At 31.6% G+C, this 26,598-nt stretch overlaps 1 protein-coding gene across 1 annotated transcript; it reads right to left on the bottom strand.

Annotated features, from left to right (window-relative positions):
- Nucleotides 1-532: 532 nt before the first annotated feature.
- On the bottom strand, nt 533-25,376 carry LOC134692826 (uncharacterized). The gene is made up of 15 exons (XM_063553410.1): nt 25,194-25,376; nt 19,909-20,329; nt 18,354-19,360; nt 10,868-10,992; nt 10,311-10,451; nt 9,655-9,715; nt 8,896-9,086; nt 8,315-8,375; nt 7,556-7,689; nt 6,830-6,947; nt 5,790-5,916; nt 5,218-5,275; nt 4,405-4,460; nt 1,978-2,091; nt 533-1,271 (listed from the first exon to the last, which is right to left on the bottom strand). The coding sequence occupies exons 1-15, from the start codon at nt 25,272-25,274 to the stop codon at nt 1,189-1,191; spliced, it is 2,778 nt and encodes a 925-aa protein (XP_063409480.1). The 5' UTR covers nt 25,275-25,376; the 3' UTR covers nt 533-1,188.
- Between the last annotated feature and the right edge of the window lie 1,222 nt (nt 25,377-26,598).

The following is a 26,598-nucleotide window of genomic DNA, read 5'->3' as shown; positions in this document are numbered from 1 at the left end:
TTTAATTAAGTTATCCTAATACAAGTTGCCAACCACTTCTATGGTGCAGTATTTTCTTTCAAATAAGTGTACAAACAAGTACATCCTAGTGATTGCAGCTGCTTCGGAAGATGGAAAAAAAACTATCACAGTGTTGGAAGAAAGAGTTTGTGTGACTGGTTGAAAGATTTATTGTTGTAACGTCCAGTGGCTATTATTTCATACTTCTTCAATGCTTCAAGAGGAGCCATTGTTCTACATTAGGGCTATTCTATGAAGTATATTAACGTGTGATTGAGCGACAATTACTTTTTGGTTAGAACAGAGAAGGGATAACACAATGGTTACACATGAAAGTGTATTTAATGTTGATATCTTATAGAAAATTTCTTTTTCATATCAAACCAAAAATACAGAGCAAGAAAAAAAAATATAAAAGGAATAAATTGGTACAATGACCTTAAAATTTGGTACAATGACCTTAAAATTTTAATCCCACCAATTGAAGGTGATTATTTTTTTCTTTTTTTTTAATATGATGATCTATTGTACTCCTGGAAATGTATATTTAAGGATTGGCAACTGTGGTAAAATTGTTATCTACTCAATAATCTTAAAAATGCATCTAGGTTACAACAGCAGAACACGGACAAGCTGAGTATTTCCTTTCCCCACATTTAACATTATATACAAAATATATAAACAAACTATTGCTCCATCAAAAATTAGCACTTAATATTCTCTCAACAAAATTATGCAGCATTAATTAAAATATTGTAAACAAAACAGGGAATAAAGTTAAAAATAGAAATGTAATCTCTAGCACCCTTGTAATAATATTCTGCACCAAAACGCAGCTAAAATTGACTAGCATAATAGGTGTCAACAATTTACACAGTAACACATCAAATAAGTGTATTGCTCAGGTGTGTAACCATCAAATATGTGTATTACACATCAAATACATGTATTGCTTTGGTGTCAAATGACTTCTCTTTAACTCTTGCTGCCTTTGAAACAAATATGAAATGTTGATTTCATATCTTTATTATTTAGTTTTTGTTTTGTCTTTTTCCGTTATATTTCCATGACAATTGAGACAGATATTTTCAAATTTGATGCCTCAAATCAGTGATGATTTTCCATTGTGAAATGAAACCATCTTGTTTTGGTAAGACATGCATGTGGGTCCACACTATCTTTTTGCTATCATGTAGTCTCGGCTGATGATTCTGTTGCAGACATAATTTTCCGCCTCTTAGCAAAATGTTCTATTCGGTCTTCCAAACTTTCTGTAAAATAAAACATTAAAATTAAGAATGGAGAGGGGAAATATGTCAGAGAGACAACAACCTGACCAAAGAACAGACAATATCTACATGCAATATTAACAGCAGAACAGTGAAATTTATTTTTTTGACAAAAGCAAGAGGCTTCCAAGAGCTTGAACCTGTAAAAATATCTTGCATTTAGATATTTATTTAGTAATATCCCTTTAAAATGAAAATGCTTGTCTATCCTTACATCTTATTTTATATTAGAGTTGCAAGGCAACCATCAAAAATAATCAATATAAAATGGAAAGACTCTTCAATTCATAAAATATTGATTTTGTTCTGATTATTAACCTGAAGAGGTGTAATGACTAATAAATGTAATTCATTTTTTTTTTCAAAGAAAGGTCTCTTTCAATCAAAATGTTTTTGAAATTTATAAATCAACAGTAGCTTTTGCTTATAATACTATTGAATCTATCAAAGAAACTTGTATCACTATCAAATTCACGATAAAGTAATTAATATTCTGTATTATATAAGACTATTTTATTGAAATTATGAATGATAATCTTTAAGGGGATATAATAAAGAATCATCAAGACTTGTATGAAAATAAAATTGAGTTATTTCCCCTTGAACCTATAACAAAATTGTATCCTTCTTAAAATACTAAACCCTTATTTGATCCAATTGTACTGAAGTCTGAGAAATAGTATCTTACCACATTTCTGTCTGTCTAATAATGGTTTATAAACTTTGACCTTTCCTGGTACTATCCAATCAGATTGGGAATACAGTGGAGGACTGAGGTCAACCCAAGGGGCAATATCACTATCTGCAAATGAAAAAAACCCAATTTAAATACAAATTATACTAAATGGTATGCATACTTCAATTTGATATACTATGGATTCATTATTATTTGTTGGATATCAATGTTTGTGGTTTTCATGGGAACAGGTGAACCATGAATTCAAATATCCAGCAACATTTTTTTTCTTAAGGATGTGAATGCAGAGATTAGTAAAACCACAAAATCACATATCCACAAAAAATGTCAAGTTTGTGGCATTCCAGAGAATCTACATCTCAGAGAGAATATCAAGGTCTGTCAAAAACTATTTCAACCTTATTATTCTGTACACTGATGGACCAAATAAACAGACAGACCAAAGGAAGGAAGTATTTCTAAGGACCAAACACAGACAGAGAAAAAGAAGGATTTTAATGTATATGTAGAATAAATAGATCATGTTACTTTTTTCAGTTGGTGAGATGTAGTATTTTTACAACTGTTAAATTGGTGTAGGATTATTAGATTAATAAGTAAAAATGCCTTGCAAAAAAAGATGAATAAGAGTGATCCTTACCTCAAGTTTGTTTTATAAAATTATTTTATTGCACACACTGAACATAAAATGAAGTATGGAAAGAAAGATATATACATGCAGCTTGCAAGTTTGGTCAACTTTAGTATTTCTTTGCATGGAACAAAAAAATTGGTCGTTTCAAAATGAAAGGACATGATTTTTGTCTGCGAAAAAAGTTGAAAAAAACAAGACATAGGGATTATTATACACAATCTGTGAGATATATAATGGTGGAATCATCCGATTTTTTGACAATAAATTGGCTTACTTTAATATTCTATTTCAATGATAAGCAAACTATATTATTCTTCCATTGAACACAACTAAATCTTAAGGTCATATATGTTACACTCCCTAATGTGACCTTCCCCCCAAACGTGTCCGATTCCCCCAAACATGTCTTTTCTCCCTAAACGTGTCCGAAATGTATAATATTCCCCAAACGTGTCCGGTAATTGTTATTCGCCAAAACGTGTCCAATATTAAACGCCAAAACGTCACACGTCTTTTAGCGCTATTACTGTACATGTATCTCCTAAAAAAAATCGCTGATAACGTTTATCCGATTTAGTTAGTACAATGTAGGTTTTTAATGATTATAATAATTGCAAAAATAATCTGTTATTATTAATTAACTTTGACTGAAATTGCTCATTGTCCAGTTGCAAGTATTTCATATTCATTTAGAGGGAAAATGCACATAATTCTGGAGTTAAATTAATCGTTAACTTTGTTAATTATTTGTACTTATTAACTCCAATGATACCTTTTATATTTATTCGAATATTGCATGGCTGGACAGCATTCCCCCTCCTTTTGTCAATAGTTTTATAATGCGTATTTCAGAGTCAAAAGCTCATCAAATCATAAACTGGTTATCCGGGGTTTTTTTTTTATATTTAAGGTTTCCAACATCACTAAAGACACATGATAAAGAGACATAAAGAGACATATTAAACGTCCAGTGCCAAATATTTCATGCATTTAACTTTATAATGTTTTTGCAGTTCTATTTACCTGTTTTTATTTTTTTTACATTTGAACATACATGTTTTAATGTTTTTACTGTTCTATTGTTAAGATAAACTTTAGACTATTGGTTGCGTATTGTCCAGTTGCAAGTATTTTATGCATATTTAGAGAAAACATACAAGTTTTAATGTTTTTTCAGTTCTACTGAATACATTAACTTTAGACTGTTGATTGCGAATTGTCCAGTTGCATAATTAGATAGAACAATAACGTTTTAATGCACAGAGAAAGGGACACTTTAAACAGTTAATTGTACAGTTTAACTAAAAATATTCGCCTACTAACGTGTCTCTTTTATATTTTTAATGAAATGATAAAATTAGTATACGTTAATGAAATAGCAATAACCAAATAATATAAAAAAGAAGATGTGGTATGATTGCCAATGAGACAACTATCCACAAAAGACCAAAATGACACAAACATTAACAACATAACGCTTGATATGCATGAACACGTTTTGGGGATTGGACACGTTTGGGAGTTAGTTGAGAAATGGACATTGGGCGTTTATACAAATGACACGCTTTGGCGCTGTTTTCAACTAGACATGTTTGGGGGCATCGGACACGTTTGGGGGGAAGGACACGTTTCTGAGTGTTACATATATATTTGACCAATGAAGAACTGAGGACACTAACTTCCTCATCAAGATAAATCAAGTAAAACGGGAAACTCATTCATTATTAACTTGATTTTAACAGATGACAACCTTTTTTGACAGCTAAAGAAAATAACTTTGTTACCTGTTTCTACTTTGGCAGTGTCCATAGCTTCTAGCATTCTTTTCAACATTGCAGTTCTGTAACATAAATCTATGTATTATACATAACAGTTACAAAACCAAATTTGTTTTCTGTTCTGAAAGATTACGGATCTCAAGAATTAATAAATTTTTGTTTTATCTTAAATGTTAAATTCCTCTTCTAACCTTCTTATTGCTACATTTTAGATTTCATTCTTAGCAATAAATAAATTCATGTTTTACTCCAGGCAATTCTTCAAATAGTCATCATGCATCTTCCAAAAACTAGTAATTAATGGATAAGCACTATCTTTGAAGAGTAACTTAAGCAATTCCCTTTCCAGAATCTACACGACTATGGATAATCTCATTGTTCCTACACCAAAATGAAAACAAGAATGTGTCCTCAGTACACGAATGCCCCACTCGCATTATCATTTTCTATGTTCAGTGGACCGTGAAACTGGGGTAAAATCTCTAATTTGGCATTAAAATTAGAAAGATCATATCATAGGCAACATGTGTACTAAGTTTGAAGTCGATTGAACTTCAACTTCATCAAAAACTACCTTGACCAAAAACTTTAACCTGAGGCGGGAGAGACGGACAAACGGACACACAGACCAGAAAACATAATGCCCCTCTACTACCATAGGTGGGGCATAATAAACTTACGTTATTGGTTGAATTTCTATTGTTTAGCACGTTTTAAACCAATCACAACCTTTTCGTGTACATTTTTAGGAAATATTACCAAGAATGCATTAGATTCTGAAACGGCGAATTGAAAAAAAACATGAACATCTGTACAAACCTAACAGCATGCTGGGCCCACATTTGTTGTAGGTGTCTTATATTCTCTTCATGCCAATCTGAAATAAGTCAATTATATAATAAGTTAAGCAACAAAGTTTGGATTTTGTTTTATAGATGCTTAGTTCACAATTTATTCAATGTTGTTAATGTATTGTGAAAATAAAAAATACAAACAAGTCATTTGCATTTTAGGAGTAAGGAGCCCATGAATCAGTGGTTGTCATTTGTTGTTGTACTTTGTAGATGTTTTCGTCTCTTGTTTTTTTTTTATATAGATTAGGCCATTGGTTTGCTTGTTTGAATGGTTTGACACTAGTCAATTTTGGGGCCATTTATAGCTTGCTGTTCAGTGTGAGCCAAAGCTCTGTATTGAAGATCATACTTTGACCTATAATGGTTTACTTTTACTAATTGCGACTTGGATTGAGAGTTTTCTCATTGGCACATATACAGGAGAGTTGTCTTATTGGCACTCAAACCACATGTAAGTCAAAATGAATGGTTATATTGGTAAGTGAAAGAGTTTCAGTTATTTGGAATTTTCTATACAATATCATAACAATACTTTACCAGCTTCATAGATCCATTCAATATCATCGGAGAATTCACAATCAAAGAGATTTAACGGGAGTTCTGATGCCATTGAGTACTGAGGTTTCCTGGGATGTTTATCTATGTCTAGTAATTCATCTATTATCTACAAAAGAAAATATCATTAAGTCTACTTGTTTCTTTACACTATGTATGGATGTCAAGTTATTTTTATGCCCACCTATCATAGTAGAGGGGCATTATGTTTTCTGGTCAGTGCGTCCTTCTGTCTGTTCGTCCCACTTCAGGTTAAAGTTTTTTGTCAAGGTAGTTTTTGATGAAGCTGTAGTCCAATCAACTTGAAACTTTGTACACATGTTCCTTATGATATGATCTTTCTTATTTTAAAACAAAATTAGACTTTTGACCCCATTTTCATGGTCAACTGAACATAGAAATTAAAAGTGTGAGTTTCAGGTTAAAGTTTTTGGTCAAGGTAGTTTTTGATGAAGTTAAAGTCCAATCAACTTGCAACTTAGTACACATGTTCCCTATTGGTTGATCTTTTCACTTTTAAGGCCAATTTAGATTTTTTACCAAATTTCACGATTCATTGAACAAGGAAAATGATAATGCAAGCGAGGCATCCATGTACTTTGGACACATTCTTGTTATACAATAATCTGTCTTGTACAGTTCACACTAATACATTGTCCCCAATACCTTCTCCCTACGAAACTTCAGGTAAAAATATTTATTGTAACTGTTAGAAAATGTCTAATGAAACTCTATTGATTTCAAAATGCGAGTTGTAGTTTTAGTTTCTTGGAAAAAATGTTTTCCATCATCAATCAGAAGTTGTCACTGCTTGTAAATGGTTCTAGAACACTTCAAAATTGTTTAAATAAGTCAAAATCACAGAGAAAAACAATTTAGAAACGTCTGTATTTTTAAACTGGAAGTTTGAAGAGCATGTGTAAAAGAAAATTAATAAAAGTTATATAAATACTCTCTTGTGTGGTTTCGGATGAGCTGTGATAACAGTAACAGGATCTTTTATGGCATAAGAAAAAAGTTACCTGTGGTTTTTCATTTCCCTGTCCCACCAGGAACAGGACTGTGACAATACACCTGATCTGGTGCCAAAGGAATGCTAAGCCTGTAATGGTTAGCTCACACATCTGGTACTCACTATCACTACAATACAATGGAGGACACAGTTGAAAGACTTGAAAAAATAACACTATAGAAAACTTATTCTATATTTTCTATCCTATATTAAGAATTCCATTTTTTAACGGATATATGAAATTGTTAAATATAAAGGTGAAACCAACTGGTTGAAAAGTAACTTTGAAACTTTGTCTCCTCTTCAATCAGTGGTTTGAATTGATCTTTTAACCTTAATTCATGCATAATTATGAATTTAACATTTCAAAACTTGGACATCCTGTAATTTCATGAGATCTCTTTCCATTTACATACAATAAATCTTTCTGTATATTTGTACTTTTTTAATATATTTGTACTTTTTTGGTATATTTGTACTTTTTTGATACATTTGTACTTTTTTTTTATAAATATATTTGTACTTTTTTGGTATATTTGTACTTTTGATATATTTGTACTTTTTTGATACATTTGTACTTTTTTTTTAATATATATATTTGTACTTTTTTGGTATATTTGTACTTTTGATATATTGTTTCTTTTTTTAAATGTATTTGTACTTTTAGATGTATTTGATTTCTCAACCATCAGATTTGAGAGAAATGAAGTAGCCAGACTTTTGATAATATAATTACCGTTCATCAAGGACAGCAATGTCAGCTTTGACAATTCTTCTCATAAAATTCACAACCCCATTACCAACATCCATCTTACAAAAATTCCTGAAGTCATGTTCACCAACCAGTTTATCAGCTGCTTCAGACATTATCTGTCAAATAATTGTTAAATTCAAGTTTGTGTGCATGGATAATAACATAACAATACAATAATAATGCCTATGTGATAAATATCTTTGGAATAAATATACTTAAGATTCACTACTCACTATGAATATATTCAGTTGTGCCATCATTTACAGTAGATTCTTTCAAGTTTGACTGTAATTTTGCCATGTACAAGGTCTTTAGTCAAATAAAAACAACAATGTGGTATAATATAGGGTTATTGCATGAATATTGTGGAATGTTGTTTTTTTGTTGGAATTTTATATTGCACAAGCTTGGGAGTGCAATATATGTTCTACGAGGGACAATATTCCCCAATATTCATGCAATAACCCTTTTATTGTATAGCAATATAATATTTGAAAGTAAAAATTGGTTTAAACTGAGGTTTTGGTGTTGATGACGTCGTGATTTTTAAAGATTTATTGCACGCTAACTTTTGGTTACTTTTTGTGGTAAATATTATATTGCTATACAATAATATCCTTTATCTGGGTTTTTTTCCAAATTTTTTTGACTTGACTTTGAACTTAGTATTAAATTTAAAACTTGTGTAAAATAAATGAACATTTCTGTCATGTTTAGAATGTATTAGTGTGTAGATCTTACCTGCAGGTTCAAGTTGCCCTTTGGAAAAAAATATTTATAAGTTCTCTTTTTACAATCAAATCTGCAAATAAAACATTTATACTTTTATATTAAATGAAAACATTCCTTGGTATACAAATTCTTTTCGCGAGTGATGTTTTTATGCGACATTCGCCAGCAGAAAAAAATTGTAAATATAAATTGTGACAAACATGTAAAACTAGGATCTTTCCTTATTAAGCAAATTTGAAAATTGCGAAATACTATAGAAGGAACTTAAGGTGAAATAAAGTATCAGCGAAAATAAGTTGGTTTACAATATTCAAATATTCTTTGATGTAAAAAAAAACATAAACTGCCTTAGTAGATAATCTTCAGTTGCTATTTCACCTAAGCAACACAGATACCAAAATTCTTTGATACAGAACTTCAATATGTTTGCAATTCTTTTGTGAAATTTGAGGAATCAGAGGAAAATTGTAGTTAATTACACAAATTAGCAAGAATGTGTCCATAGTACACAGATGTCCCACTAGCACTATGGGCATAAATGAATTAATAGTAGGACAGAAGTTAGTTAATGGTTTGATAACAATATTAACCTAGCACTAAAGTCTTTGTTGACTGGAGTCCAGGCCAACACTCTGATCTCTTGAGGTAGTACTTTATTGAGAATGTGGACATATTTAATCTCTAGGGTTTTGTCTCCTGGTCGGTCATTAGCTGTACCATCTTCTCTAACTTTAACTCCTGGTCCCTCTAATAAATTGGTCCTTAGATCTATTGATATCACCTATAAAAAAGAATGTCAGGATTAACACAATTGAACATTTAAATCAGTATATATCTGTCTTTAAAAATGGTGTCAACATAAAAATCAATACTCTTCAGCAACCCATATTAACAGATAGTAACCTTTGGAAAATGGCATAATGGAATATATAGCCAAGGCTCAGTGTAGACCATGCTTTTACCAACAATGGTTTACTTTTATAAATTGTGACTTGAATGGAGAGTTGTCTCATTGGCAGTTGTCTCGAGTCAGGAATCTGATGTTCAGTAGTTGTCGTTTGTTGATGTGGTACATTAGCAATTCTTGTTTTTAAGTTTCCTTATATAGAATAGATCGTTGGTTTTCCCGTTAGAATGGTTTAACGCTAGTAATTTTTTGGTGACCTTTATAGCTTGTTGTTTGGTGTGAGCCAAGGCTCCGTGACGAAGGCCGTACTTTGACCTATAATGGTTTACTTTTATAACTTGTTACTTTGATGGAAAGTTGTTTCATTGGCATTCATACCACATTATTCTATATCCATTCAGAAACCTGATTATCTCCCTTTGTGTATCTTTGTGTACAGTACCTGACTGAACGCACTGACACCTTTATCTGTTCTTCCGCATCTATGGTAATTTGATACTTCCCTGAAAATATAAGAAACAAATTCAATTTTATTTTAGTAAGATACAGATTTTATAAAATTTTACCATTAAGAAGTAAATTTACAGATATAACCAATACCAAATATTCATTTATTTTTTCATAATGGTAAAGCCATTAATTTGAAATTTCCTAAATGAAAAATCATTTTTCATTAAATGTGCTAAAAAAATAAAAATCCCAATACTTCGGTTTTAAACATTTATGAGCAGAAGAAGATTATATAATATAGTCAAATACAAACTTATTACCCCATCACAGTATCATACTTTACATGAATTTTAATAAAGTCAACCAAAACCTGACAAGAGAGACTCAATTTGCAGATTTATCTCCCTTTCCAATGTTAATCTATAAAAAATTCAAAATTCAAAATTAGATTTTATTTGACTTTTTTTGTGTGTATATTTGGGATTTGATGCAATAGATTAGAACTGAAATGTTTTCTGTTGCAATTAGTTTGAGGTTCAAACTTTCGGACTATTAGCTCAAATTCATGCTTTTGTTTAATGATTCTTTTTTTTTCTTAGTGTTACGAAAACTGGTACTTTTCTACCCAATCAGTGCTTAAATGACTACCTTGATTCTATTAGTTTTGTTTTGATAAGGGCATCAAACAACGCTAGTTCTATGGTTTTATCTGTGTCTTCTTGAACAGCAAAGCCATGATAGTCCCAACCTAGATAGGAAATCTTCAGGGCAACATGTCTTGTGTTGTACCTGAAATAAACAGTTAATTTACAATATTAAAAAACATGGTATGTATATATACATAATTTTTTTTTTAACTCCAGTACATCAATAATATCATGCCCAATCAAATTTTTATAGTATCAGGTTGGAAGTCTATCATTATAAAACTTGTAAGAGATAAACAAAACAAAACAAAATTCGAACTTGATCTGTAACTTGATAAAACAATACACCAAATGTCATATCATTATCTTCAAGGAAGAAAAGAAGTGTTGAAAACTGATTTACAGGACTGGTGAAGATACAGACATACAGATAGATTGCAATTCTAAAGTCCCCTTCAACTTTGTCAGTAGGTGACTGAAAATGAGTGCATGTTAGTGGAAATCTGAAAAGGAGCTTTTTAAGAGTTTATAATGATAATTATAAACAAGTTTTCATACTTTTTAAAATCAAATTCTTTTTGTTTCTGTTTTCGACTATGTTTGGTGTCACCTTGGTTCTTCAACACGACATTCCTAAGTTGTTTGACATGAGATTCTAACTGCTGGACTCTTGATATCAGGTCCTGAAAATATAACAAACAATACTTCAATCAAAGACTAATTTAGCATAAAATTTAATCTAAAACTTACCCCATATGTAAGGTACCAAAAAATAGTGAAAATGTTTAGCATACAGACATCTATTCAGGACCCACTGGCCTTTGTTAGTCTTGTATTTTTTTTTAATATTAGTTCATTTATATATTTTTGGAGTTGTGTAACATCCATTTGCACTAAACTAGTATTCAATTTTATTTAGAGGCCATCTGAGGACCACCTCAGGATGCAGGATTTTTGGGCTGTGTTGAAAACTCATTGGTTGCCTGGGTGTTGTCTGCTCTTTGACATATTCCCCGTTTCCATTCTCAGTTTTATTAATCATCAAACTGTTTACGTATTTATGTTAAAGAAAATAGTGGATTTCAACTTTTCTGAAGAGGGTCTAAGCCTACTTGCTGTTAGTCAATTATCCTACCTTGTGTGGTATTGTTTGTCAGTTTTCAAAGTATGCAAACATATTTCACACTCTTCATGCCAATATACAGTATAAAAATATTCTCATTCAATAAATGCTTCAAATATTTATCCAATGGGTATCAAGTCAAGCAAAATACATCAATTTAAATGACACCACCCAATTTCAAGAAAATGCCAGAGTGTATTGACATTTAATATAGCATTGAATTATCACACTCTATTTTTCTGATGATATAAAATGAATCCAGCCTAATTTGTACAGAGAGCAGTTTGACAGCTTCAAGTGGATGGCTAAAATCAATAGTAATTTCTATCAATACCCGCACTGCGGAATTCTTCCTTTCGGGTAAACATTTTAACGTAATTATAGACAATTTTACCAAAGTGCTTGATCAATGAGGTTGCTTCGCTATAACAATTTCCAATAACAAATCACTCCATGCTTGTCAGAAATTTATAGCAGAAAGGATTTTCTACTGAAACACTTTTTTAATTTAGGAGAAAATCCCCTCTCTTCTTAATCAATATGTTTTTCTTTTGGCAAATGAGTTTAAAAAGAACAAAAATTCTTGTTAAATCTAATCCAAACAAAATGTTCTGATGGCCTAAAACACTTTTAGTTAAGATTCTTATAATTATGACACCTCATTAATAGTTGTATTTATAATAAAACCTAACATTTAAAACAGGATCTTTTTCAAACCACTTTAGAATACATATACATTGTACATTTTGTTATACAAATGTCTTTTAATATGGATTCTGTCACCATGTTGTGTACTGAACTAACTGCTTACACCATTTTATTTGAATTTTAGTGGATAGTTGTCTCTTTTGGAATCATACAACAAAAACCAAAAGGTTTTATTACCATTTTACATTTCTATTTATTTAAATCATACAAAATCATTTTCATTTATATAGGGGCATAACTCTAGAACGATAAAAGTGACCCTACCAAAATTCAAACTTGATCTATGTTTTGAGGTAAAAAGGATTGTGTATAAGAATCATAAAATTTGATTGAGGCAAACTTAAGTCAGAGAAAAAAACTAATTTCAGGACATACAGACACACAGACATACTTATGGACATATCGACATACAGACTGACAAGGGTAAAGTTAATACCCCCTCTGATGTGGTGGGGCATAAAAATGATACAAGTTTTTTTAAGTTTTAAAATACAGTTTGCTTGAAAATAATGAAGAGAAGTTGTAAATTTCCATTGCCAAAATATCTGATGAATTTTGTTGAGTTCATACTTGAAATACAATGTAAAATTGCAGACTTAATTTGTTTCAAATGTTTTAAATGGTATTCTCTTCATTATTTTAGAAGCAAATAAGTCCAACAAGTCCACAGACATTAGGATTTTTCTTTTTAGAATTTTTCTAATCTCATGCAACTTGATCCCACACGACTCTGTCAAGTATAGTGTACCCAGTACAGTCTCAAATATAATAATCCCAGTGCCAGTGTCAAATAAAATGATCCCAGTCCCATTAAGTGTAATGATCCCAGACGTGTGAATCAGTGCCTTATTAGTGATGTCAAGATCCTCCCCTTTCAAGAGCCAAAGTAAGTCTGAGATCAACTCTTACAAAGTCTATTCTATCAGGTTATGTTTATACAAGATTTGAACAAGAATGATTAACTATCAGAAAATGTAACTGAGAAAGAAATAATTCAAAGGGGCAAAAAAATCATAATAAATTTTAAGCTGTAAGGGCTTTTGAAAGATGTAGCATAAAAATTTAAATGAAAACAACTTAACCAGAAACTAATGTGTTTGATTGCGTGATATCCAATAAAACAGATGTTAGACGATAGAAACTTGGATACCACCTACCCCGAGGTCCACATACTTCTACGCCAGATACCTACCCGTAACCAACCACAACAAATCAACAATGACTTCAGGTCATCAGTGCACGGTACATCGTTATTGTTCAAGAAATAAACCGAAATTATAATATCATTAAATATGCATACCCCGGAGAAGTGAATTTTCTCCTATGCGACCTACCCAGTAACAATTTATTGTAACTAATATTTATAAGTTTATGTATCAGATGAAAGCTATAAACGTATTTTGATAAAAGGCTGTTTTTCTGATGTTGGTGATTAGAACATAATTTATGCATACCCTATTAGCTATCTGACAAAACCGTGGATACCCAAGATATAAAATGTTTGACAAGGTGTGAGAGACAGAGTCAAAGGGTGCGAGTAATTGATAACTAATAGCTTACACATATATTAATACCCAGTTATAAATGAATCATTGGCTGAAAGGAAAATTCTTTTGACATGATCAAAGTACTGTTACATTTATAGGGGTAAGACGTGTCATATTGCCTTCACTGTACGATTGACAGGACAAATACCCCCTCCTATACACCTTCTTTTACATTGAGGGTAAGACGTTTGTCATACTGCCCTCACTGTAAGATTAACCAGACAAATACCTCCTGCTATCCACCTTCTGTGACATTAGGGGTAATACAAGTGTCATATTGCCCTCACTGTAAGATTGAGAGGACAAATACCTCCTGCTATCCACCTTCTTTTACATTGAGGGTAAGATGTTTGTCATATTGCCCTCACTGTAAGATTGACCGGACAAATACCTCCTGCTATCCACCTTCTGTGACATTAGGGGTAATACAAGTGTCATATTGCCCTCACTGTAAGATTGAGAGGACAAATACCCCCTGCTATCCACCTTCTTTTACATTAAGGGTAATACAATTGTCATATTACCCTCACTGTAAGATTGAGAGGACAAATACCCCCTGCTATCCACCTTCTGTGACATTAGGGGTAATACAAGTGTCATATTGCCCTCACTGTAAGATTGAGAGGACAAATACCTCCTGCTATCCACCTTCTTTTACATTGAGGGTAAGATGTTTGTCATATTGCCCTCACTGTAAGATTGACCGGACAAATACCTCCTGCTATCCACCTTCTGTGACATTAGGGGTAATACAAGTGTCATATTGCCCTCACTGTAAGATTGAGAGGACAAATACCCCCTGCTATCCACCTTCTTTTACATTAAGGGTAATACAATTGTCATATTACCCTCACTGTAAGATTGAGAGGACAAATACCTCCTTTTGTTAGAACCAAATATCTATCATATATTTTTCAGTAGCAATAGGTATGTGAATGCAGATAAAGTTCTTACAGAATACCTTAAAGTTCAGGGGGTACAATTCCAAGCATACTTATAAAAATCCTTCGAGCTAAAGAGTTAATTGTACAAAGTTTGTTGGAATTGGTTTCAGAGAGGAGGATGTTAACTCTATACATCCATCCAACACCCCACTCTAAGTAGGATTATTTCATCATGATATCTATTTTAACATATGAATTAACCATTGATACACTGAAACATTTTCAATATCAGTGTAAAAAAAGCCTCCAAATGATTACAATGTACTAGTACATGCACCATATATAAATATGCATTATAAATTGACTGATAAGTAAATAGTAAGTCAAAATTGTCATTCACGCATAAATATATACAAACATAAATATATTTGACTAAATACATGTGTATATGTAAAAACATACATATATGTTTAATTCAGATAATAAAATATGGAAAGGATGCAATGCTTTAGTTAAACTTGATGCACTTAATGTATTGAATATTTACTTTTTTTTGTATAAAATTGAAAATGGAAATGGGAAATGTGTCAAAGAGATATGATTTTTTTAGTATTAAAGATGTGAATATGAAATACTGATACACAACTAAGACTTCAATGGCATGGGAGAATACAAAATAAACCCACAATTCCACCAGCCATTAAAATTCTTTTAAGAATGTAACTGTAAGATTTTAATTAATAGTAAATCATTAAAATGTACAGTGATTTTATATTAACTGGTTTTTAGTATGAGAATGACCATAAAGTTTATAAGTTACACTAACACTTAAGATGACCACAGCTTGCAACATCTTTAATTCCTTCATATATAGAGAAACTTAAACTGATCTTTGAACAAGACATGCTTGAGAGCAATTTTTTTTTAAAGGAAATTTTGATTGTTTTAATCTTGCATATTTATCACTATGATCAGCCATCTTTAATTCTACCTTAAAGTTTAGTTTTCCCTTCCATGTACCCCTTTCATCTTTAACACCCTTTCACCCCAATATAGAATACTAAAATGATGTATTGTTCTGACAATATTAGACAAGTTTATGACTTAATGACAAAAATAATCCAAGGAATTTGTGTTCCAAAGAGCGATAACAAACGACATTCACTTTGTGTCCTGCGGCAAAAATTCGTTACAGGTAGAACAATTAAAATCTAATTGTAATTTCATTTCCTTGTAAATGACAGAAACTTGTCATTAAAATAGGAAAATATCAGCGAAAATATATACCGAATTTTACTTGTTTTAATGTCAGGTGGAGACGACAATTATTCAATAAAATTAGACATATATTCTATTTTATAAATTAAATACAAACATATCCGTAAAGTCATACTAAATAAGTAACAAAGTCTACAAGTGCTAACATTAAAGTCTACTGAACACCAATGCTTGAAGGAATAACTCAATTATAAATGTTGTAATAATCCCTCTTATCAAAACCAAAATGTAGTGAATCTTTATCAAGTCCATTTCAAAACCTTGGACAAGGGTTGTCTGGACAAGATTTCCTTAATCCAGCCTTTTTGGGCTGGAATGGGGTGTTTTCCCAATAATAACATTTACCTACATGTACTTCAACCCAATTTTCTTATAATAGTTAAGGGTGTATAAATGCTGGAATGTAAACATGAATAGCCCAAAATGATACCCTTTCAAACTTTTTTTCAATAAAGATTTCATTTTCACCTTGATTTCCAGAAAACTCAAATTTTTATTTATAAATCCCAATAATCCCAAACTTTTAAAACTCACGTTTGTGTCTATACATGCAATGCAATATCAACTATGTAAATCATGCTTATGCTTATATATGTTCGATAACCACTATCACATAACTATGGACTTTACAATGGACAAGATAGAACATCTTTTCTCTATAACCTTGATAATGACCTGTATAATTTGAAATCATTTTCAATTCCAAAAGCCGTAATGAATTGTCTATTTTTCAACACTTTTCAATCGCTCTGCATCAAAATCCCATATTGCAAAGGATATGTACCATAAACCCATACCATGTTACTAACACATTAACCAAGCTTTCATTCCAGAATTAAATGAATATTAGCACACAGCAAAGATATTGATTAAAATTAACGTCCACCCTCAAACAACACCAAGATCTTGTTCATTTATATGCTAATAGCTTAATTTCCCTCTCTGTCACCCAAAACTAGCTAGTCTTTATTTTCCTCTCTACAAATTTTACCAATAAATGTTGTTGCCATGGCAATTAGTATGATCGATGAAAAACTTTAGACTTTAACTGGGTAGCTAAAATTTTTAGGAAAAATGATTCACAATCTTTTAGCATGAAATTGAATAGCACCCATACAAAAAAGATAAGGAACTTAAGAGCTCTATGCCATTGATTATCTACATACAATCAAACAAGACATATCTATATTGTCAATTTCAAATAATATTTGATCAAGACTTTTTAGCTTAAAAAAAGTATATTTATAATTTGAAGAAAATCTTTTTTAAAAGATTTCCTGGGACAATTTCTTAAAAGCTCTACAAATTATTTTCAAAATAAATTAAAGTGAAGTACTTCACAATTTTTTTTAAGACATTGTTCTCCAATCAAGATTTTAGCTTGTATCTTATTTTGGTTACTTATTTTTAGAATTATATAAGAACATAATGACCACTGAAAGTAAAGATAGTATCTATTACTCTGAAAGCTCTAAAAAGCATGTGTGGGTCACCTGTACCTTCAGCAATGATCAGTTTATTTACTAAGAACTCTATAAATTTCAATCATAATGAGGTATTTGTAGTACATGAACTTTAATATCCTGTTGGTAACTTTTCCTTTTCAAAGTTTGTATTTATATTGTATTTAGATTTCAAGTTAATTGGTAATTCATTCCCTAAAAAAGGTATATAAAAAAAAACAGACAGCAATTACTTGAATAACAGTTGACCAAACATTTTAAGCCTTTCTGGCTTATTTGTAGATCTTGCCTTGCTGGTCATTTTTGCTATTAAAATTTTCTCACTTTATCTATGGTAAAAAATTATCTAAAAGATGAAGAGGTTGTTTGATGTATCCTACAAACGTTCACATGTTATAACCTATTAAGGTTCAGCTGCTGACCAAATGCAACATTGTTGTCTACAATAAATGTGTGCAAAATATCAAAGTTCATCCATCAAACTGAAAAAATTGAAGCATAGGCAAACTGGAAGTAGGTGACTGAAAGATCATTGAAGTGTTTATACATTAGAACTAATAACTATCAAGCTACTGGCCAAACCAGAGCTTACACAAGCTGGAGAGAAAACTCATGAATCCATGTTACATCTAAATGTATGTTTGAGTTTAAAATATTTGGTTTGTATTTACAATTTTAATGTTTAGGTATAAGCTTAAAAGACGTTTTTTTTTAATGTCACATCAGTCTTCATGCTTAACCACAAGTCCTACAGCATTGGCATGTTAACGTACTCGTAGGCTTGTAAAATTATTCTCTTCTCAAGCCAACAGAATCCAACCTAAATTTACCAAAAAAAATAGCGTTTGACTTGTAGACTAGAAATGTTAAGCAAAGACAATTAATCTAATCAACATTTACTCCTTATATATTATTTTTTCTTAATTTGCACTTATTTAGCAACAATCCTTTCCCTAAAATATATATAAATAAAAAGAAAAGAATACAATATATATAATACCTAATATTATATTTTACAATATACAAGAGATGAGAAAATACCTTTGGTTTGCCTTCCCCATCATTAACCTCAGAAGATCGTGTATCTCCATCCCAAACATATGTGTACGCATCATCACAATTTTTATCACCATTTATACTATAATTAATGGGCGAATCGTTAGAAACAGAATCAGCAGTTGACCCCATTGCTCCACGCTCATGTTCACGTCGAGTTACTAATTCTCGTAATTCTTTTCTTACGTGCGAATCAAGATCATGTCGGGTTCCATTCCTATCAGAATCTGTAGCCATGCTGTTTATTGAAAACATTCTATTTTCTCTTTGGACTGGTGTAAATCTCTTTCGTGCTTTGGCTCTTTCCTGTGGTGGACTTGATATACCCAACCCATTTCTATTTAAAGCTTCATTAATTTCCATGGCAACAGCTTTTTCAATTTCCACATCCATGGGTTCTTTTTTCACTTTGACTAGAGGTAATGGAACATCTTGTGGAGAAGAATGGTCTGTGTTCTGTGTTATTGGAAAATACTGACTAGAAGCACCGGCAAACAGACTGGCCAAGTTACCATGGTTACCCTGACTAGGAAATATGGCAGACTGTGAGGCAATTGGCAACACATGTTGGAATCCTAATGGCAAACCCATTTGACTAGATAACACTGAATTTGGCAAGTTATTTATGAGTGGGGCAAGAGAATTTGGCAAATTATGAGTAGGCAAGTTCATTGGCATTGTATTTATAGCACCGTTACTTAAAGCATCACTATTTGGCAAGTTCTTATTTGGTGACGAAGTCATTTTTGGTGAATGGCATGGTGATTCTGGCTTTCGTCCACTAGGTGGAGTTCTTTGGTTTGGTGAAGACGGACTATTGCTCTTTGATAATGGAGAGTTCATGATACTTTGGCTTAGGTTGTAGTTAGAAGCAGCGAACTGGTCATGTGAACCGAGAACTTCTACGAACCAATGATTGACGTAACCAAGACGCATGGTTAGTTTGACTCTGTAGCTACACTTGTGACCTCTCATTTTTGTCTTGTCACATCCTGAAAGCAAAATTTAACACTTTCAAAATTTTCATAAATTTACATGTACATGAACAGTAACAAGAAATAAGGTCATGTTGTCTCATCAATGACAAAGAAGAACTAAGAATTTCTTTCAAAAAAGTTTTAATATAGTGACTTATCTTTAAAAATTAAAAAATGCACAAATTTTTGCTAAAAGCTATTAATTCTTCTTTAAACATGTCATAATAACTTAGTTGTTGAAACAAGTGTTTTGTACAGAATTATTTCAACAAGATTAAATATTTCTTGCTGTTTTATCAGAAGCCTATGGAAAACGATTCATTAAATATGTTTTCAATATCAATGCCACAGCAATCTAACAAAACACCCATAAAGTTTTTAAAGGTATTCTACTCCCTTTTAAGTCAATGCAACCAATCAAAACTATTTGCTTTTGAATGCAATTTCATGTCATTTCGACCATATAAACATTTATATAAGAATTACAATCTAATCCAGTTATTCTAATATCTACATGTACATGTGGAAAAAAGTCATTCCAGATAAAATTTGTCATTAACTACCTGGCATACATTCTCCATAGTAACCACAGGCCCTTTTACAGGCTCCAGATCCACTACAATAGAGTGTCTCCCTAGCAACAACAATCTGTTTGGCATTTTTTGCACGTCCTGCTCTGATGGTGCCATTCTGTAAGACCATTCGGCCAAATTCTGTCAACGTAAACTGATCATCTAAAAAAGTCTTTCCTTTAATGACTTCAACATATATTTTGTGTACTTCTCTCCCTTTCCTCAACATATTTGTCCTCTCAAAAGTTGCAACACCTGACAAATAAGTCCATAATTTAGCACACTCCACAAGAACCCCTTTCCAGGGTGGGCGTGTCTCTTCTGTTGGTGTAGATGCCTTCTTGACATCCTCTTTCCGTTGTTCCTCAGTAGTTCCCTCCCATGACTGCTCTCCTTCCTGGGGTGTCTTGCCCTAAAGTTAAGGAGTGTCTTGTCATTAAGATTTCACTGTTTCGTCAATGAAAAAAAGAACAAGCTTCATTTCATTTTCCTTTTATTATGAATTAAAGTTTCATTAATTTGAAAAAAACACAAACATAAGTGTCAACTACTGTGTGATTTTTGGAAATGAGAGAACAGGAAATTGAAATATATTTTGAAAACAATCAAATGCAGAAAAAAAATACATAAGACAGAATGTCATGTTGTAAAATTTAACTGTATATAGAACATAATTCTGGTAATTTAAAGTTTGGCAATCATAAGCCAGTCAACACTGAGGTTGTCAGTTGTAACCCTAGCTCCTTGCAAGTAAATTCTGCTATGATCTGACAGTTTTCCTTTCCAAGCACCTCCACCTTTTAAACTGACCACCATTAGTGCTGACAGTGATGTTAAATACCAAAAAAGAATCAAATCAGATGAAAATTTGATCTGTAGAATTGTACATCTACTGTAAGTTTCTGTCTGTAGTATTAATTAGCAGTCAGGCAGTGACAAGGGTAAATATCTGACAAAATTACTGATTGAATTTTCATGGAATTTATTTTGATACACAAATTCGTGTTTTCTCATTTCAACAATCACACTGCAGTAACTTTTTTTCTACACGACATAAATGAACAATGTATGATCGATGTAATTTAAGTCCAACTAAAAATCTCATTTTCATATACCTAATTCTCAAACATGATTTTAAAACACACACCCCCCCTCCCTTTCATTGTATTACATATTTTTGTAGATTATACTGAGGATATCATGTTGTGGGAGAACATTTCAGGCTGTTTGAATTAACTCTGGATTGAAATAGACTTTTGATTTTAATTTTTTTTAAAAGCTACGCTACTGACAGTTAAAACATGCTTAAATTTAGGGTTCTATAAATTTCAAAATGGAGACTAAAGCAATCTATAATAACAAAATATTATATTTACAATAATTACAATAAAGCACAGATATGCAAATTACAAACACAATGTATACAAATTTTTTTAATTCTAAATTTATAAAATTTCCATCAACCAACCTTTGACCTTCACCTCATTCACCATGACGATCTCCAAGGATAAAATATAGGTCACAAGCTATAGATGCAAAATGTATCATGCAAACCACATTCCATAAAATACATTCTTGAAATTCACCAGACTAAAACAAAAACATGCTTAAAAGTTCCAATAGTCTCATTCATGCACTGAAATAAATGTATACATATAAAATTGTTATCATTTTCAAAATCAAAATTAAATACACATACAATGTATGTACACATGTTGTCAACTCTACAGGCCACATGGAGCCAGATCACAAAATAACTATATTTGCCATGTACATGTAGCTTAACTAACTATCCCATAAAAGAAAGGATTGCTGGACATACATAATCACATGCAAGATGTTTAAAAGAATGATTTGTAAGAGAAATTTCTTTTCTGCAAGATGAGATTTTCATTTAGAAGAGCAAATTCTCAAACCATATAATATACTGATTTATATTATTTATTAAACAATTAGACAGAGTACACAGAGATTTCACCAGTTGTTGACAGCTGTTTTAGTCCCTATGAATACAGGAATCAAATGATGTTCATAGACATTTATATATTATACAGAGCACTGCATTGTCACAATTTGTGTTCCTCGTACTTTTTTCAACAATACACTGTTCAAGATTTACCTATCAGTTTTGTTTAGATATTAATAGCCAAAACTGCAAAAATAAATATTTATAATTAAGGTGCAATAAGTGAATAACTTTTCGGTTTGTATTTGAATTTCAAAGAAAATTTTAGGAGAAAAAAAACTTGCCCACAGTAAAGGCAAAGCTCTTATTGGCCGTTCTAAAACAATTGACTGTTTAGTTTAATAAAACAATATCACAGTACACAATAAATTTCATATTTATGAACAATATGTCAAAGATGGTTTATTTTATTTATGAGGATTTTATACAAATCTATAATAAACCCAGTCGACAGATTGAGGCAACTGAACCAGGGATAGCATTGATTTTTCACCAGTTTCAGGACGACAGCTTTTTGAGGGATTTAATGTTGTTGTTTTATAATGCCAAACAAAATGAATAACACTTGATACATTTATTGGTGAAAATGTGTTTAATCTTAATGTCCTAGAAAAACTAGAAATGGTACATGTACTTTGTGCCTTTATTCACAAATGAACTAAATAAATGAAGAATAGTTCAATTTTTTAACAAATCATTCAAGATGAGATAAAAATTTAGTACACAAATATAAAACCTATGGTATGTAACACAAAGCCCTGGTCCAACCTAAAGGATGGTATAAATGCACCCAATTAAAGAGTTAAAATGTTGTTTCATGTTGTAGGTTTGTACATATAAGTGCCCCTTAGTAGTTCTAAGTAGGTTCATGCTTAGTGTAGGGATATTTTTTTGTGCAGTCATGATGACGGCCAAGCATAAATGGGTTTTCAACAAGTTATAACTTGAAATTTTGTACTTAAATTATAATTTGTACAGGGTTTCTATTCAAGTATTTTGACCAGTGGCTGATCCATGGGGTTCAAAATCCAACTTTTTTAGACAATCAATGCATTTTTAAAGGACATATGGTTGGCACTTCACTTTTTTTTCCTGGGTCGGCACCCCCACCCCCTATTGAAAACAACTAGATTCACCCTGACTTTGACTTGCATGATCATTTGTCAGGTTTTTATTATCTGCAATAATTAACCAGCTTAAATTGTTATTTGCTGACTATTTTATATATACTTTAACTTTATACTTAGTAAAATGTTTTATTAATTTGTCATAAACCCTAAAATGATGACACCCTATGGGTTAAGATTCTTTAACTTAAATTTTATATACATGGTATACCAATTTTTGTTATTTGTATGTCCACTTAATATCTTTTTGTGAGAGTTTGCTTCAATTCCTTTTCTAATCAATTTCATATTATTGTAGAAAATTAATCATTTGCAAGTTTTAGTTTCTGCCACTGGCTTTATTCAGTTTCTTTAATTTGTTATCTTTATCTACCTGATAGATAGATAGACACTTTTCATAATGCACTTAATGGATGTTTAATTACATTAATTTGTTTTTATTTTTTCTATATTTTTTGATTATTGGTTCATTCTGTATAGATCAGACTATAAACTTTCCTGTCTATGGCCTTATCATTGAGTGTTAACTAGGGTAGATACACAGGTCGCCTTATCTACTTATACTGCATGATAATAAACATCTGTCCGTGTTCATTTTGACAAGACATAAATTTACCCCTGTCTGGAGGACAACTATATACCACCCTGTTTTGTACCCCAGGTTCTTTCTCATCTGATTAATGTGTTGAGTAGTCAGACATCAAATAGTATTGTAACATTTTGCTAGGGATTATTTTCACAATTTTAGTTTTTAGTTTTGAATGGTGATTCAAACAACAATAGTAATGCTTTGGTTATTTATTTGGAGGATTCATTTTTTAATAGTTTTTTTTTCAAATTATATAAAATTTCAAATTAATAGTGCTAATATTTACAAAGTTTGAAGGAGATGAAATTAAAGGTCCAAGACTATTTTAAATTTCCATGTACAGTAAAGTAACCCCTAAACAAGGCATACTCAGTCTGGGTTCTGCAGAATTATCATCAATGAAAATAAAAGATCCATGACCATTTTAATTTCCATGTGAAGGTCTCCCCTAAACAAAGCAGAGATTCCTACAGAAATATCATCAATGTAGACAAACGATGGGGTTTTAGGACTTTTGCAATTCAAATGAAAATTTAATTTCCTTTTATATTAGACCAAGTCCAACACCGAAGATGGACAATTATAAGATTATTATTTAGAGAATCTGTGTTTTAAACTAACTAAATAATAAGTTTTTGAACATATTTCTTATCATTTTAACAAAATTTAAAGTGATTATTAATCTTCACATTCTTTGACATTCTTCTGATTCCTCAGCTTTAGCTCCTTTTTTCCACTTTGTTACATATTTTTTTTTTACTATAAATTTGGCTTTCTCTATATATTCATTTAATATGTCAAATTACAAATAAACATTTTCCTATGTTAAATTAATATTCCAACTGCATTATATTTACATGTATGAACCTCAATTCAAAGGTAAACTATTTCTAGTAAACACACATTTACATTTTGATTATGTGTCTGCTTTTACCTATTGTTCCCTAATTGTTCTTAATTACATCTACTTCAAATAAAATACAGTCTCTCAAACAGATTATTATTTTAATTATTAAATACTGTAATTATAAATCTTAATACATGTATATAAATATCTGAATAAACTATCAAGTGACCTCATCATGGCCCTCGCACAATTCAATCAAATACTTTAGACATCATGAATATCATTCTATATAAACACCAAAAAACTACTTTTGTCTATGCAATATATATTTATATGTATGTTTTGTGTATTTGAATATATACTAATTTTGCTCCGCCCACTTTCATCACGCTTGAGTAACATCAATGATGAAATGGCTGGCGAAGTCACGGGCTATCGAACTCAAAACACCCGAACGGTTACCACCGAAAGGGAATATTCAATGCGATTTTTCTGAAAATTAAATAAATATTAGTTGATGACAAGCCACTAAACAAGCAGTCTACATCATGCAAAGCTTCGACAATCCATACAAATCTACGTGTAAATTCCAGGGTAGTTTATAATGAAACACATGCACACGAGAACAGCTGTACCCCAATCTGATGTTCTATCGCGTAATATTATCTAATTAGGACTTAACACTCACCAGAAAAGCTTTAAATAGGTTGGAAAATTATAATATTAAATGAAAATGTATTTGCTTACCTCTTTTGATAAATCTTCTAGTTTAGCGGGTGTTTTACTCGGTTCAATTTGTAATGAGACGTCTGTATCGGGTGCAGCCATGTTTAACACTGACGACAATGTAGTTGTTCCCGCGACCTCTGGCGGCGGGGTGAGAGGCCTAACCTGGGATACCCACTAGGGTAGCCCAGGAATGCAATAAATTAAATGCCCGTGTGTGGGTAAATAAAGTTTTAATATCTGATTTTATTCATATCCGTTTTAGGGCTTGTTATTTTTATAGTTGTTATGTACGTAAATGGTTTAAAATAGCAAACACGTGATTGCACTATTTAAAAGGTTTATTTTCGTTTGCGGATATGTCTACCCTCAAACGTTCCTTTGTAATTCAAACTGAAAGTGAAAGCAAAACATGCCGAAAATATCTTGGTTTCGCAAACCACAAAAATAGAAACTTTAACGTTTTGCTTCACGATATTTACAAAAATTATCCCATATATAAAAATCAAATACTGGATTAGATCTTTTTAATCCCAGCCCCAGGTCTTTACAAAAAAAATAGACGAATCTTTAAACCTCTTTTCATCAGTACTGAATTAATTTCTATTGTCTGGTCTTGTATTTTTGAGGTTTAAAAGGAGGCTCCAAACAAAACATATTATATTCCAATTCAAATTTATTATGTGGGTACCACGTCTACTACAATTGTTTTGGTTTTAATATACTGACAGTAACTACTATAGCCTACTCATGCTACTGGCCGTTACTGAACTTGACTAACTTGACTGAATTGTTTCTTTAGCAACCATGTAGATCAACTTTTTTTTACATGATTGACTATCAGCAAAGCATAGCGAGGGAATTTTGATTAATTCATGTTCAGGCGAATTCAACACAAACAAGTCATATATAAAAGAGGGGGGGGGGTTCCAACACATAACCATATTTAAAATAAACGTGACAAAAGGAGGATTCCAACCATATGTCCTGGAGATATGTCCCCACAATAACCACCTGAAGCACTTGTATCAGTTTTTTTCTTCTATATACCTTAATAGGATATTTTTTTCTAAGACGAGTGCATGAGATACAAATGCTTGTCAAATAAAAAGGAGGGGTTCCAATGTTATCTATGTCTTTAGTCCCCCAAACCAAAGTCAGGTATATATATCCCCCTTTTCAAAAAAGTTTTACCCTCTACAGAGGCAGATCTAGAATCTTTTAAAGTGTTATATACCTACCCAGAAAAAAGGAGGGTTCCAATCTAATGTCCCAATTCAAATGCATTAATAGCAAAAAAAAAGGGGGGTGTAACCTCGAAATCCTCCCTCGGATCCGCCACTGCGTTACTGATGTGTTATATATTGTTCTGTGATTTTATGTTGTGATCTTTACAAAATTGTAGTTAAATAAATTGTTATAGCTG

This window comes from Mytilus trossulus, chromosome 12 (assembly GCF_036588685.1).
Source record: "Mytilus trossulus isolate FHL-02 chromosome 12, PNRI_Mtr1.1.1.hap1, whole genome shotgun sequence".
In the NCBI taxonomy this organism is placed as follows: domain Eukaryota; kingdom Metazoa; phylum Mollusca; class Bivalvia; order Mytilida; family Mytilidae; genus Mytilus; species Mytilus trossulus.
This window is presented reverse-complemented; position numbering and strand designations above follow the sequence as displayed.

Bases quoted from the DNA above. Each gene is read 5' to 3' on its own strand.
- LOC134692826 (XM_063553410.1), bottom strand. From the start codon at position 25,274: ATGGCTGCACCCGATACAGACGTCTCATTACAAATTGAACCGAGTAAA. The intron at 9,087-9,654 runs GTACTGTACACA...TCTTTTTTATAG, and splicing joins GTGTCAGTGCGTTCAGTCAG to GTGATATCAATAGATCTAAG. The intron at 7,690-8,314 runs GTAAGATCTACA...ATTATTTGACAG, and splicing joins AGGGCAACTTGAACCTGCAG to ATAATGTCTGAAGCAGCTGA.